Source organism: Furipterus horrens, unplaced genomic scaffold, assembly GCF_987537825.1.
Source record: "Furipterus horrens unplaced genomic scaffold, mFurHor1.1.pri manual_scaffold_17, whole genome shotgun sequence".
Taxonomy (NCBI): Eukaryota; Metazoa; Chordata; class Mammalia; order Chiroptera; family Furipteridae; genus Furipterus; species Furipterus horrens.
The window spans coordinates 23948721-23965815 of NW_028327187.1; the positions used below are offsets into that span (position 1 = coordinate 23948721).

Here is a 17095-nt window from a genome sequence, read left to right on the forward strand (position 1 = left end):
AAATTGATAAGTGGGCTTTTGGCTGGACACCGAGATTTGGCCCTTTCTTTATATTCATTTTTGGACTTGTTGTTAACCCCAAAAGGAAAGAAAAGATAATAAGGAAAATTCCAAAACCTCTAGACTTGAGTAAGTGGTAGTCAGGCAGGACTCCTTTGGATGTTGGAAACAGGAGCCTGACCCGTGATGCTTCTCATCTTTATAGTAAAATGAGGCATTAGAGTCTGATGTGGAGCTATTCTTTGTGAATTCACTGGCAGAACAGGAATACAAAACAGCAAGAGAGTGTCTGATTTCATTTAACTCCCTCAAACAGGCATTGTAAACCCTCTTAGGGAAAGGAGAGAATTGGGGATTAAGATAATCTCTGGCTAAATGTACTGCCCCCTGCAATCTAATGTTGTTGGAGGGCTTGTTTTGGCAGTGGTAGCACCTTTGTAAATTTCTCAGTATGTTATGTACAGCATTTTACACCATCCAGAAAAATGTATGTGCTGCCAGCACCTCTCACACCCATGTCCAAGCTCCAATCTCTGTGATTAAAAATATGATAATTGGAAAGAAACCCTATTGTAGCATTCAGTCTGTGGAGGCTGCAAGCAAGCTGTCTGAATCTGATTGAGTTGAAAAGCCCATTGCCTTATTAAAAATAACAACAAACAAGGAAATGCAGGATTCCTTTGATGGCATTCAGAAATCATGTGTTTGTTTTGTCTGCCCCCAACTGGGTAGTTTGCAACACACAACTAATCTTAGAACTACCTTAGTTCAATTTAAAGGCAACTTCATATTCAACTGGTGGCCTATGTATATGAGACTCTGCATATTTTTAAGGTATAAATATTTTAAATATCTGTCATCATATTTAAAACAGCGAGGCTAGGACAAGATGCACAATAGAACATTCAGAATAGAAGAAATGAGATTTTCATAGCCCTTCTCAACTCTAATATTTTTAGTACATCTCAGATGTTAGCCTCTTCCTCCTTCACCTTTGAATGTCTCTTTCACCACTTAGGATACTGTTTACCTTGTCATTTACATATCCCCTATAAAGTTTGGTAGAATACATGAGCACTATCTTCCCCTTTTCGAAATCTGTATGCCAATCTTCTGGCACAACTGCTGACCTGTGAGAAAATCACACAGTCCTTCCACCCTTGTGAAATTACATCTGTCATTCCAGCCTTCTTCTTCCTGTACTCCCCCTCCTACCCTTTCCCTCTGACTTGATCTATAGGGGCAATAGATTAGGTGACGCTAGTAAATGACCTAGAAAGAAAAGAACAAAAGCTGATCTCAGCTCTCCGGTCCAAATCAATGCCAACTCCCACCCCCTCTCAGATTGTGGCTCTGGTTTGGCTAGGCAGCTTTGTAAGTTCAGTGGTGCTTTCCACCCCCTGAACAAAACAACAAAGTATGTCCTGAGTGAATCAATGAGTTTCGGGTCTGGTACAAGCCATTCTCCTCTAAATTGTACTCTACTTCTTTCACCATTTGTCAACATCATCTATATGCTATGCATTGTGTAAGGATTAGACCCTGATGAATAGGAGGAGCCCCTCTTCGCCTAGTTAGGAAGACAGACACACAAATAAATACTTTTCATACATTTAGGGCAAGTGTCAAAACAGCTATGTACAAAAGGGTGGCAGCATCATAGGTGGGGAAGTTAGAAGAAACTCTCCTGTGAGAGTCAAGAAAGGCTTCTTGGAAAAAAGGGAACTTTTGAGCTGGGCATTGAGGAACTAGTGGAAATTTAACAGACGGAGGAGAGACGGGCTGTTCCTGGCAAAGGGAACAGTGTGAAAATAAGTATGGGCTAGTTAGTCTCTGGAATGGTAGAAAATTATGGTTTAGGGTAAGACTGTGAAAGGTTCTCTGCAGCAGCATTAAGCATGATCATACATCATTTCAATTATAATTATTTTAGTTTATGTGCTTTTCTGTGTTTTCAATTTTTTAAAAAATAATGAGCTCATATTACTTTATATTAAGAAAAAAGGAACCTTAATGGTAAAGGAGAAAAGTTTAGGATTTGCAGTTAGGGATGAAAGGCTGTTTTAACTTTTAGTGGTTTCCAATTAGTGCTGCTTTGATGCCTGCCCAAGCAAATCATTGCAAGAAAGCAAAGGGAATCCCCTCCCCCACAACCTGAGAAGGGGACTCTCATCTTGAGAATGGTGAAAGCCCTCCAGGGAAGATCACGTGCACCCAGCTGCAGTATTTCAAAATGGCTCGTGCATGCAAAGGGGCCCTGTCCTTTAGTTCCACATTTAACACATTGAATGGAAATCTCTGTGAAGAGACCCTTTTTTTCCTGAGCAGACTGCTGTAAGCAAGTGTTTGGTTTGTCCTAAGTGAGAGCCATAGCCTCCACTCTTTAAATATCAAATGGTTTGTTTGGCATGTATTTATTAGAATAAAGTGGAATTGGAATCAAAGAACATTCCCTGCAACCAAATTGTTTTTCCCATCCGGGGCAACTAGTTGTCCAAACTTTCTATCTTTTTTTTTTTTTTTTTTTTTTTCTAGAGACAGTTCAGTTGAGCAGACTGCCTAAGTTCATGGGTGGAGATTCTTTTGTCTGTCATGGGTTACTAGAACAAAGAAAAGAAATCTTGACTGAGTCCTATGTGGGTAATTAATATGTCACTTAATTTAGTTTCAGCAGCTATCTTTCTTTAAAGAGAGAAATAGAAATATTCAACTGACCTGCTTTAAAAATTATAAGCATGGGGATAGAAAGCTTTTTTTAAGAAAAGATAAAAATAAAATCCACTTAACTCCTGTGCCAGAACCAGTCTAGGAAGGAACAACCATGACAAGGAGAAATGAGAGAGGCCCAGTAAACTCGGTAGGAGGTAAAGTGCTCCTGTCAACTCTGCTGCTTCCTAGCTGTGGTGTCAGAGGCCATTATCACCTGTTGTCACTCTCTTTGGAAAAGCTCATTAACTCTCCAACAGTTTAGAAAGTCTTTCTTCTACCCTGAGATATAGTATTGCTAGTTTTCTTTTAAAAAATCACATTTTCTTTTGGAAACCAAAAGAAAATTTTCTCACAGTATTTAGAAGGTTTTGCATGACGTGATGGCCTGCACTGTACTTGGGGACTCAAATGCATCGGTAACTTTGCTAGCTGTGCTGGAAACCAAACGTGGGTACGGTCTCATCTGACAGGCCCTGGGAATTATTTCAGAACTGGTATTTATTTCATTATTCTGAAGTTTTCTTCCTAATTAAATCCACCTTAAATTCTAAGTAGGTTCTAATGGGAATAATACACCCTACAAATCAAAAAGAACTCAGTGAAGAAGACTATCAAGAAGAAAAGGTGTTAGAGAATAAATAAAAAAACTTTACCAGAGAGAAAAGTCTAAAAGTCTCTGGCTGGTAGGAATAACACTTTTATCCCCTTCTGCCTTTCTATATTTTCTAAATATAGAAAATATTTAGTGAGCATATATTTCTCCATAGTGAGCATATATTTGTTTTATAATGAGAAAGAAAGCCAACCAACTTCATCTGAAGGAAAAAAATAGATTTTAAACACTGTTTATAGCTCTTGCAATGCTGCAGTTGCAGTTCATAAAAATTTCTCTTCTCACCCTTCACCCATGCCTTTATTTCATGTCCATCCAAACCTTGTTCGTTCCCAGCTCTCCTGTCTCCTTCCATGTTCCAAGGGGCATCCCTCTCTCAGTAGCCAAGCCTCTCTTTCTCTGAGATATATCTCACCTCTTCTGACCTTTTTTTGGAGGGGAGGGTTATGTCTCATAACAACTTTACTCAGATATAATCCACATACCATACAATTTATCTATTTACAGTATATAATTCAACTGTTTTTAATATATTCGGAGTTGTGTAACCATCACCACAACTTTAGAACATTTTCATCACCTCAGGAGGAAATCCCATATTTAGCTATCCTTCCCCAACCTATATCCTCCCTAGCCCTAAGCAAATACTAATCTACGTCCAATCTCTATAGAATTGCCTATTGTGGATATTTCACATGAATGGAATCATATAATACATGGTTATTCATGACTGGCTTCTTTCACTTGACATAATGTTTTCAAGGTTCCCCCTTATTTTCTTTTTAAGGCTGAATAATATGCCATTATATAGACTATGTATTTGTTTATCCCTTTATCAGTTGAACATCTCCTGTTCCATTTTTTGGCTATTGTAAATAATACTGCTATTAGCATGCACGTACATGTACTTGTTTGAGGACTTGTTTTTAATTATTTTGGGTTTATACCTAGTAGTGTAATTGCTGGATCATATGGTTACTCTATGCTTATCTTTAACCAGCAAACTGTTCTCCACAGTAGTGATACCATTTTGCATTCCCACCAGCAATGTATGAGGGTTCCAATTTCTCCACATCCTCACCACATTTGTTGTCTACCTTTATTATTATTATTATAGTCATCCTGGTGAAGTGGTATCTCACTGTGGTTTTGACTTGCATTTTCCTGATAACTACTGGCTAGTCTACTTTTTTAAACTGAACTTCATCTTCGCCTTCCACATTGGATGCTCTACATCTAACTCTTAGACACAATTCTCTCTAAAGACTCCCACCATCTTCCTGCCAGGCAAAACCATTCCAACTGCTATTCCAGATTACTTCAGTGGTTTACACAGCCCCGAAGCTAACTACTCTTTGGGAAAGAATTATCAGGAAAAATATTGTGGGAGAGAACATGGTTGTACTTTTTAATACCCATCTTAAAAGATGATTAATTGTGTACACATCGAGTTGCCTGGAATTTGAAAAATCTTAAGTATATTTCATGCATAAATTTATCTTGAATATAATATATTTTATATGCATAGTAAATTGCCAAATGGCTAACATTGCGGGAGGATTACTCTGTGCTAGGTACTACACTAAACTCTTTACATGCATTGTCTCATTTAATCATCTCAGCAACTTATCATTAGCTTCATTTTACAGATAAGGAAAATAAGGCTCAGAGAAATTTAGAATTTGCCTAAGGTTTGACTGCTAAGTAAATGAGGGAGCAGCTGGCATTTGAAATTCACATAGGTTAAGAGTCCAAAATCAGCGCTCTTAGCTGCTACTCCTCATAGGATGTAAGGGGCTGTTCTGAGAATATAACCATCATCAAAGCATGGTTACTAAATGAACTGTCTTCTAAATTCAAAGTAACAATTTCAGAAAAATTTTTTCAAACACATAGATCCATCTTATATCCTGTGGTGGTAATGGGTACCCTATAATGTAAGATGGCCTTTTATTTACCCAAGTTACCTTGTTTAAGTTTCAAAGAGATTCCCCCAAGTTCTAGAATTTGATGACCTACACTTTACATTACTCATGTTCTTTGTGGTTTTCTCCAACTTTTATCTTCACCCCACCAAGTAATATCCTTCCATACTAAAGTGGAAGATCTTAAGTTTATTGCAGCCCCTTATCCCCTTAACATTTAGATAGTCTGAATCTGCTCCAGTTTTTTCGATGATCTTTATGGTCAGCCAAGAAAACCTGGGAGGCTGGGAGAAGTTCAGAATGCTTTTATATATTTTTTAACTTCTAGGGAAGTCAAATTGGAAGGCTTTTCTATGAGTTCAGTATTTCTTGCCATGTGCTATGCTAGTGTGAAAGAGTTCAAACTTAGGAGAAAGCCTAAGGGAAACTCATTGGTTAAAGAGAGAACCATCACTTCTTCAAGACTAATGCTATATTCCATTTCCTCATGCAAAGGGGGGAATTAGTCTCAACCTTTAGTCTTTCAGTATCCACCCTTGGGAATTGTATTATTACCTTATAAAACAGAGATCTCTCCTATTAGTGTTAATTGAACCCATCTTTTTCCTCTGTGAGAAACTATAATGTTGACTTTTATTTTTAGAGCCCTGAACTGGGCCTCTTTACTTTGGTAATTGATGGACCCCAGCCACGAGTAGCTTGTGAGGGGGTTTGAGCATAGCAGGAAACAACTGTTGGAGTATCAGGAGTTATATATAACATATATCTCAATAATCTTTCTTGAGTTGTTCTGTCCATCACCCTGGCTCTGCTGTGACCAAAGCCTTTGTGAAGATGTATATTGTAAGCTCTCTCTCTTTTAAATAATTAGTTTAAATGAATTCTTTTATGGTAATTAAATTGCAAATGGCATTAAATGCAAGAAAATAATTTCTACCAGTCTTCCTCTTTTGGCCAGATTTGAGAACAACCCCTGGAAAGCATTTCTGGGCTCAGGACTTCCACAAGTATCCAAATGAGATTCAGACCTCTGGTTCCTCCACAGGCCTATATATCAAGCCAATCCATTCTTAGCCTGGAAACAGAATTGAATAATTACTCCATTGCCAGAAAATTCCCTTGCAGTTTCCAAAAACTTAGGAAAGACTTAAGATAGACTTGGAAATGAAGAACTCTTTAAGTTCCTTTCTACCAGGAGCATCCTTTAGAAAATAAAATATTTTATTTTTGTTTGCTACTGGGCATCTATTTCATAAATACTTTAATATTTTATAAGCATATCCACTTTTCTCCAGTATGTAGTGTTTTAGTTTGTGGGTCCATGTATATCTGTAACAAGATAATAGGTCAGAAATTTGGTTGGGTATTTATGTGTTTTTGTTTATACATATTTGCATATATAATACAATCTGTCTCTCTCTGTCACTTTCTCTTTCACTTTCTCTCCTCCCCCATGTACACATGTCTTATCATATATAGCATAAAAGCCAAAGCAAATAAATAATAAAATATACTAGGATCCACTCCCTCCTCCCTTCTCCCATAAGCACCACAATATACAGACAAAAAAGTTTCCTCCTCTAAAAGTTTCTCTGACTATATTATCAGGAGAATTTCATAGAGCTTGTACTGCTCTGAGTGCCCTCCAATTCTTATCTGCAACTATTAGCCAGAACCTGCATGGAAAGGGGCCATCTCTAGGGTAATAGCACTGGAAATTATAATCAATGCACTCAATTACACTCAGAAACCAAAAGATATGTAGTGCTTCAGTGTACCTTGTAATCAACATCTTTGAGAATGTAAGTAACAACATTTTAAACAAAAAATGGAAGCTAAACATGTTAGAAAATGGATGTTGGAATTAAATCAGCCTTATAATAGGAACAGTACCTCATATGGCAGGAAACTTTTTTCTAATATAATTTTATTGATTTTAAAAAAGAAACGGAATTGTGGCCTTATAGCCAAGAATGTGTTTAAAAATCATTTATTGCTGTAATCAGTCTGATAGAGCCTTTCTGTCATGCTGATTAGGAAATTAAACTTTTCTCATACTGGGTTTTCTTGCTTCTAATGCACAGGTGTTTTCTTTTTCTTTCAGGGAACTAATTCAGAAGTTGAAATCTTTCATCAGTTTCTATAGCGCTCTGCCTGGCTACATCTGCAGCCATAGCCCTGTGGCTGAAAATGACACTCTTTGCTGGAATGGACAAGAACTTGTGGAGAGGTAATCTTTTCTGAATGATAAATAGAGAGTGTTTGAGAAATAATCATCATATGTTCATTTTAAGGATAGTTATGTCTTCTCTTCATTAATTTCACAAGAAAAATTCTAGCAAAAACATATACAGAGTATCCATGATATGCTAGATACTTTCTATAACTTAAAGCCCACAGGGTTTACAAACTTTGAAACTCACAGGGAATTATTAGCTTCTTCCCTCTCCTAATTATGTTGGTCATTATTCATTGATAGATTGGAAGAAATGATATTCATACTAACAGCTATCATGTATTGAGAGTTAACTACGTATTAAGCACCATATCAAGTACTTGTCTGTATTAACTCTCTTTAACCTTACACTATCCTATGAAATAGATACTGTTATTTTTTTCTTGTTTTAGTGATGGAGGTAAAGGAGACAGGGGAAGGAAAAAGGATTACTATTTCAATGAGCAGTTTTACTGAAATATTTGATCATTTGAGTGTTTGTTAGCATAATTTGTGCTAACATTCATCATCTATGAAGTATTTGCTCATAGCTGGAAGAGAAATAATATATATTCATTTATGCAGTAAATATTTACTGAGCACCTTTAAACTGCCAGTCATCTTGAAATGAAAAAAAAACAGGCAAAATTCCCTGTCCTCACAGAGCTTTCATGATAGTGGGTTAATTGGCTTTGCATGCATAAGGAAGAGCTTGCAATTAAGAAATTAAATCAGGAAAGTAGAATGCTTAGGAAACCCAATGGAGTTGATGAACATGCTTTCAAAAATTTTTGTACAAGTAGTAGCATGTTTTAGAGGACAATACAGAAGAGACCTGAACTGGAGTTTTGAATCTTTCATGGATTAGTTGCTTAACTTAGGGCAAGTGACTTAACCTCTCTGGGCCTTGGTTAATATGGTTGGATTAGAGCCCCTCTACCTCTGATAATATGTGTTTTTTTAATCCATTCATTAATTCATAATTCAACATTTACGTTTTGAGATACTACTATATCAAGCTAGGTTCTAGGGATATGGGAGTGAACAAGACAGGTAAGTTACCTGCTTCAAGGAGCTTATAGTGGGAACCGGTATCAGGACATAGGATACTTAATCATGAAGCTAAGTGGAATTAAACAACAAAGTAATATAATGGACAGAGGAAGGCTTTGGAACCAGATGAAATTGAGTTTGCAACTCAGTTCTGCTATTTACTGTGTATGGCTTTGGATGAGTAACTGAGAAAGGCTCAAGGTCCTTCTCTGTAAGGTAAGGGTCTCTCACAGGGGTGTTACAACTGTTAGGTGAGGTCATAAATCTAAAGTCCATAGCAAATTGTTATATACTAGAAGATTGGTATATACTGGAAGTTCAATTCAGGTTACTTCTCCTCCTTTTTTTTCAAAGACTATTTATGTTTAGAGCGAGGGTAAGGAAAGGGGAAAAAGAGAGAGAAACATTGATCGGTTGCCCGCGACCAGGGACCTGGCCCACAACCCAGGCATGTGTCCTGACTGGGAATCGAACCATCAACCTTTCAATTCACAGGCTGGTGCTCAATCCACTGAGCCATACCAGCCAGGGCAGGTTCTTTGTCTTCTTTCTCCCTTCCCCCTCTATGTTCCTCTTCCCAATACAAGGTAAAACACATGCCTGAAAATAGTTTCTCAACTAAACTATATGACTGATCTGGCGCAATGAGAACAAGGTGCCAGTGAGACTGAGGTTGGATGCCACCCTCTATGAGGCACTGAACTTGCATGGAGATAGGCTTCCCTCTAGTAAATGCAAATGAGGCTGGAGAGATTAATGGCCCCAGGCAGCCCACCCCACTCTGGAAGAATAGTGTGTATTTATCATCCTATAAGCTCATCAGGTACTAAGTAGAATCCTGGAAGTGTACCTAACTTATATGACATATTTTTAAAGTTGTCAGAGAAAGGCATTTGATATTTGGCTTTATAGAAAGCAGATGCATTAGCCCTGAGTGGTGTGCCTCAGTTGGTTGGGCATTGTCCTTCACAGCAAAGGGTCGTCAGTTCTATTCCTGGTCACGGCACATGCATGGGTTGCAGGTTCAGTCTGCAGCTGAGTGTTTCTCTCCCTCTCTTTCTCCATCCCTTCCCCTCTCTCTAAAAATAAATAAATGAAATCTTTATTTTTAAAGTAGATGCTTTAAAACAGGTATAAGCAATATAATATTTAAAAAGAAAATGTCCAAAGGTCAAATATGTTTCTTTCATAAACTTGATGAGAAACTATCCCAGTGACTTACCCACTAGTATGTTAATATGGTGAAATATGAACAATTTCTGAATAATAATTTGTTTTAAGTAGCATATTTCCTAATCATGGTCTCTTATTGAAAAGGAAATTTTAGTTTGCAATATGTTTACTTATTAATGCAGCCAATCATTTATTCATTTACTCATTAAGCCAATATTTGAGCACCTAATATATCTATCAATCACTAATATTGGTTTCTACATTGTTACAATTATTGAAAACAAATGTTGTAACCTGATTGGACATATCTTCTAATATATCAGAAGATCCAGTTTTAGTTAATTCCAAAAATTTCTGTCCACGCCTACATTTTGTGAATTAGTGGGATTTTTTAAATTGAATTTTGTTCATATAAACTATTTTGTGTCCAGTATACTTTTGTGAAAGATGGTGCCCTGGAACCAAGAAAGTCCTCTTCTATCAAATGGTAGAATCCAAAGCCTAATAAATTTGTATGAGTCCAAAAGTTAACCAAATGTTCTTTTGCACTATTAAAAGAAAAGAACCCTGTTGACTGAAAAAAAATGTTGTTCTGTTTAATATGTTAGCTTCAAATATCTTAGGGTGTTGAACAATATAATAAAATAAGTATTATGGTATGGAGAAAAGCTATTATTCCAAACTTCTATTTATACTTCTGAAAAATCTACTTTTTAAGACAAGTTTTACTGTTGAGATATATATATAATACTATCCAGGAAAGAGAAGAAGGAAGGGAGGGAGAGAGGGTGGGAGGGAAGAAGAGATGGAGAGAGGGAGAGAGGAAGGAGAAAAAAGAGGGAGGAAAGAAGGAAGGAAACCAAACATTTGTAGACAGAATAAGGGTTATGTAATCCAGGAAGTAACTTCGTGGTTAGGACCCTCGGGTTATAATTAAGCCATACTTAAATTACTGACCTAAGAAACGATGGGACTAGGGAATAGTGTCAAACTAGATTTTTTGAAAATTACTTAGCAATATACATTTAATAATATGAAGTTTCATAGCCTGAGGACATGTGTGCCCTCCATTTGTACCATTTATTAGGATTAGCTTTGTGCTGTATTTCTCATCTATAGCAAAAACCCTTCCACAGATTTTCAATGAACCTCTCATTTATTTTAGTCTTAAGTAACAGTTGCAACTTCATATTGTCAAATGGGTTGTAACTTTATCTTTATGGGTTGGATTTGTGTTCCTTTGAAAATATTTTACTTTTAATTGAGAAAAATCTATGAAGTTCAAGGATCTTAAAAGGGAATGAGACTTTAAGTGGAGACGCCTGACTGAAAGAAAAGTACTGACGCTGAAGAAAATACAAACATCCAGGTCAGCTGCATTAGCAGAGCCATTTATGTCCTCCTACCTGGGATGTACAGATCTCTCAACTTTTAAAGGGTTAAATAAGTCATTGTCTCTCTAAATAAGGTCATAATTTACCTCCTTTCCATTTTTATCTCTTAAGAATCCAATCAATTGAAATATGAATGAAGAGAATGTTTTCACAGATCTAGGCTCAGGTAGTACCACATAAGCCTATCACCCCATCTTGGCTTGAGATAAACATTGACTTCCAGAATATAGCCTAAACTTTTGACTTAGCCAGCTTGACTTATATGAGATACACTCTTTCATGTAAGCCATCATGGAACCTGTGGGCAAAGGTTTTCTATAATTACTGAGACAGAAAATTCTCCTTCTTTAGCCTTTGTGCAACTACAGAGAATTTCAGTTAGAGAATCTCTGAAACCAAGAGAAAAATAAAGAACCCGTGGGAGTGATTTAACTGCATTGGCACTGAGAATACTGGTATGAAGAAATAATGATTTAGTAAATACATTCTCAGACATCTTTTTAGAACTGTTAGGTGAAATATAGAGATAATTGACTGAAATTTTCATTCTTCTTCTTCTGGATTATTTGATACTGTATGTGAGCCCCACTTCATTGTTTATAGTTTGCTGTTAAATTAGTATAACAGAGAAACTATTTAAACTTATACATGTTTAAAAACCCATATTTGGAGAGAGAAAAAATGCTGTTTTGTCTTTATTTTGTAAATGAAGTTATTGAGGTGACATTGATTCATAAAATTATACAGGTTTCAGGTATAGAGTCCTATACCTCATCTGTTGTATATTGAGTTGTGTGCTCACCACCCCAACTCAAGTCTCCCTCCATGACTACTTATCCTCCCTTTATCCTTTATCTCCCCACACCTCCCTTTCCCTCTGGTAATCACCATACTGTTGTCTGTTACTGTGAGTTTTTCCTTTGCTTAATTCCTTCTCCTTTTTCACCTAGCCCCCCCTACCCACTGACAGCTATCAATCCGTTCTCTATATGTATGAGTCTGTTTCTATTTGGTTTGTTAGTTTATTTTGTTTATTAGATACCACATATAAGTGAAATCATCTGGTACTTTTTCTGACTGGTTGTTTTCACTTAGCATAATACTCTCCAAGTTCATCCATGCTGTTGCAAAAGGTAAGATTTCCTCCCTTTTCACAGCTGACTAGTATTCCATTATGTAAATGTACTACAGCTTTTTTATCCACTCATCCACTGATGGGTACATGGGCTGCTTCCAGATCTTGGCTATTGTAAATAATACTATAATGAACATAGGGTTGCATATATTCTTTAGAATTAGTGTTTCGGGTTTCTTTACATATATTCCCAGAAGTGGACTTGCTGGGTCATAGGGCAGTTCCATTTTTAATTATTTGAGCCCTGGCTGGTGTGGCTTAGTGGATTGAGCGCAGACCTGTAAACCAAATGGTTGCTTGTTTGATTCTCAGTCAGGGCACATGCCTGGGTGGTGGACCAGGTCTCCGGTTGGGAGTATGCAAGAGGCAACCGGTTGATATATCTCTTACACATTTATCTCTCACACATTGATGTTTCCCTCCCTCTCTTTCTCCCTCTCTTCCCATCTTTCTAAAAAATAAATAAATAAAATATTTTAAAATTAAAAAAAATAATTATATGAGGTAACTTCATACTGATTTCCAGTATATGAACCAATCTGCATTCCCACCAACAGTGCATGAGGGTTCCCCTTTTTCCACATCCTCACCAACATTTGTTTGTTGATTTATTGATGATAGCCATTCTGAAAGGTGTGAGGTGATATCTAATTGTGGCTTTAATTTGCATTTCTATGATGATTAGTGATGTTGAGCGTTTTTTCATATGTCTAGTGGCCCTCTGTATGTCCTCTTTGGAGAAGTGTCTATTCATGTCCTTTGCCCCCTTTTTAATGGGATTGCTTGTTTTTTTGTTTTTGGTTTTTGGTATTGACATTTATAAGCTTCTTATAAATCTTGGGTATTAAGGCCTTATCAGATGTATCATTGGCTGATATGTTCTCCCATTCAATGGGTTGTCTATCATTGTGTTGGTGGTTTCCTTTCCTGTGCAAAAACCTTTTTGTTTGATGTAGCCACATTTGTTTATTTTTCCTTTTGTTTCCCTTGCCCACAGAGATATTTCAGAGAAATATTTCTACAAGAAATGTCCCAGAGTTTACTGCCTATGTTTTCTTCTAAGATTTGTATGGTTTAAAGTATAACATTTCAGTGTTTAATCCATTTTGAGTTTATTCTTGTGTGTGATATAAGAAGCTGGTCTAGTTTCAATTTTTGCACATGTCTGTCGAATTTTCCCAACATCATGTATTGAATAAACTATCTTTGGCCCATTACATGTTTTTTGCCTCCTCTGTCAATATTGACAACAAAGGTATGAATTCATTTATGGGCTCTTAATTCTGTTCCATTGTCTATATGTCTTTTTTTTTATGCCAGTACCATGCTGTGTTGATTACTATGGCCTTGTTGATAATAGTTAGCATGATTCCTCCAACTTTATTCTTCTTTCTATATGTTGCTGTGGCTATTTGTGATCTGTCGTGATACCATATAAAGTTTTGAAATATTTGTTCCACTTCTGTGAAATACGTCATTGGAATCTTGATGGGAATTGCATCGAATCCATAGATTGCTCTGGGTAATATGGACATTTCAAGTTGTTAATTTTTCCTATCCATGAACATGGTATGTGCTTCCATTTATTTATTGAAGTGGAAGTTGAAGAAATTCTTTATTTTCTTTTTCTGTGTCTTATAATTTTGTGAGTATAGGTCTTGTACATCCTTGGTTAAATTTATTCCTAGGTATTTTATTCTTTTTGAAGCAATTGTAAATGGGATTTTTTAAACTTCACTTTCTGTTAGTTCTTTACTGGCATATAAAAATGCAACTGATTTCTGGATATTAATTTTGTATCCTTCTACTTTGATGAATTCATTTATCAGTCCAAGTAGTTTCTCGGTGGGATTTGGGGGGTTTGCATGTACAGTATCATGGTATCTGCAAATAAGGACAGTTTTACTTCTTCCTTTCCAATTTGGATGCCTGTTATTTCTTCTTCTTGTCTGATTGCTGTGGCTAGTACTTCCAGTACTATGTTGGAAAAGAGGTGAATGTGGACATCCTTATCTTGTTCCCAATCTTAAGGGGAACACTTGTAAGTTTTGCCCATTGAGTATGATACTGGCAGTGGGTTTGTCATATATGGCCTTTATTATGTTTAGGTATGCTCCCTCTATTTCCACTTTGCTGAGAGTTTTTATCATAATTAAGTGCTGGATTTTATCAAATACTTTTTCTGCATCTATTGGTGTGATGATGTGGTTTTTATTCTTCATTTTGTTTACGTGGTAAATCACATTTATTGATTTGTGAATGTTGTACCAACCTTGCGTTCCCATAATAAATCCCACTTGATCATGGTGTATGATCTTTTTGATGCATTGCTGTATTCAGTTTGCTAATATTTTGTTCAGGATCTTAGTGTCTATGTTCATCAGGGATGTTGGCCTGCATTTTCTTTGTTTGTAGTGTCTACCTGGTTTTGGAATTAGAATAATGCTGGCCTTGTAAAATGAGATTGGGAGCCCTCCTTCTTCTTGCCTTTTTCGAAAGAGTTTCAGAAGGAGAAGATTGTACATTTCTAGGAATTTATCCATTTCATCCAGGTCATACAGTTTGTTGGCATGTAGTTGTTCATAACATTTTCTTACAATCCTCTGTATTTCCGTGATACCAGTTGTTACGTCCCCTCTTTCATTTCTGATTTTGTTTATTTGGGTCCTCTTTTTCTCTTGATGAGTCTGGTTAAAGGTTTGTCTATCTTGTTTATCTTTTCAAAGAACCAGGTCTTGGATTAATTTTTTTTTGTATCTTTTTTTAGACTCTATTTTATTTATTTCTGCTCTGATCTTTGTTATTTCCTCCATTCTACTCACTTAGGGCTTTGTTTGTTGTAATTTTTAAGGTTCCTTTAAGTGTAAAGTTAGATTGTTTATTTCATATTTCTGTTGTTTCTTGAGGTAGGCCTATAATGAGATGAATTTTTTTCTAAAGATTCTGCTTTTTGCTGTGTCTCATAGATTTTGGGTTGTCGTGTTCTCAGTTTCATTTGTTTCAAGGTTTCTTTTGATTTCTTCCTTGATCTCATTACTAACCCATTCATTGTTCAGTAACATGTTATTTAGCCTCCATATCTTTGTGTGTCTTTCAGTTGTTGTTCTTGTGATTGATTTCTAGTTTCATAGCATTGTGGATAGAGCAGATGCTTGATATTATTTCAGTCTTCTTAAATTTATTGAGACTTGTTTGGTGTCCTAAGTTGTGGTCTGTCCTGGACAATGTTCCAGGTTAATTAAACAAAAATTAAGCACTTGCTATATTCTAGGCCCTGTGGGGCACACAGTGAAGCAGAATCCAGTGTCTCACCCTGCTGAGGAGTTTATAACTTAATGAGAAAGATGTGGGGGGGATCAGCCAGTATCCTTCCTCAGCAGTCCAAGAATTTCCCCTCAGAGGCATCATAACAGAGGCTGTACCCATTTGTATTGAGCGTGTGTGTGTGTGTGTGTGTGTGTGTGTGTTTTATATAGGTGAAATTCACACAAGATAAAATTGACCACTTTAATGTGAACAATACACTAACGTTTAATTCATTCACAATATTATACAATTATCACTTGTATCTCGTTCCAAGACATTTCATCACTCCGAAAAGAAACCTTTTACCCATTATTAGTCACTTTTCATTTCCCACTTTCTCTAGTCCTTGGCAACTCACAATCTGTTTTCTGTCTCTGGATTTACCTATTTTGGGTTTTTCATATAGAAGGAATCACACTTAGCATAATGTTTTGAACCTTTGTTCAAGTTGTAGCATGTATCATTACTTCATTATTTTTTGTCAAATAGTATCTTTGTATGGGTATAGCACATTTTGTTTTCTGCCCATTTTATATGAACCCTGAGCAACTACAGCTCTATCAGGTTTCTTAAACCACCTCTGGATGCAACTTGGCTCATCATTAACCTTGAGGACAGGACAGCTCATCTGTCATGCCTACCATTCCCATCATACTTGACCACCACCTAAATGTTAGCCTCTCCTTTACCTGGCTTCATCTCTATATGTCTTCGCAATTATTCTTCCCTGAGTCTTTTTTGTCAGCCCTATGTGTATGGTCAACTAGCCTCTCCTACAATCAGTACACCTCCTATAGGGGTTTATACTTCTTTGGTGGCTCTAAGGCTTAACGATTCTGCATATACAACTACATGTACTTTACTTTGTGGCATGAAGCCTTAGTTCCCTTTGTAACTCAGTCCTAAACTTGTCTTGATTCTCCTCTATCAAGTTGCTGGGCTAGATGGGCTTGAATTCTGATGTCAGCTCCAGAATATTGCTGTTATATTCTGGATTGTAGTTCTACATAACCACTCCCATTGGTTATGAATCAGTATTCATTTTGCATTTTTTCAGATAACTCTGAGACTGTCAGTGGAGTACATGTTCACATGGCATTAGAGAATAAACTATGAGATCCACAGGGGTAAATTGCAGTGAAGGTATCCCTTTGCTTTCCTAACTTGCCTCTATTTCACCTAAGAAATTATGTGCACACACAGTCACTATGAATCCTCCCTTATTTCTGCTGATAAGACAAGTCTTCCAATATTTATAATGCTCCTCCAGGATGTCTGTACGTAATTGGAAAGGCAAAAACAGACATATATGAAGCAATTATTTCAGTTCTCAGATTTTGTTCTTATCTCAAAACCTTCTAGGTGATACAGAAAAGCAGAGTAAGGAGGCATTATTTTTCTCATCTCCTGGGATGGAGGAATAGACTGTGGCATATATACAAGTGGGAGTGATCAAGAGAACCCTTAACATCCAATTCATGACATGGATAAAATATTTTTTAAAGAGAGAGATGAGCAAAATGGCTTATTTCCCACCTATAATTTAGGAAAGGTGAGAGAGAATAGTTGATT

At 36.6% G+C, this 17095-nt stretch overlaps 1 protein-coding gene across 1 annotated transcript in view; it reads left to right on the forward strand.

The window, feature by feature from the left end:
- Nucleotides 1–17095, forward strand: part of GPC3 (glypican 3) — a 408165-nt gene that overhangs the window by 272213 nt on the left and 118857 nt on the right. The window contains exon 5 of the mRNA XM_090263980.1: nt 7352–7477. Coding sequence (XP_090120106.1) covers nt 7352–7477 — 126 coding nt within the window. The remainder of the gene's footprint in view (nt 1–7351; nt 7478–17095) is intronic.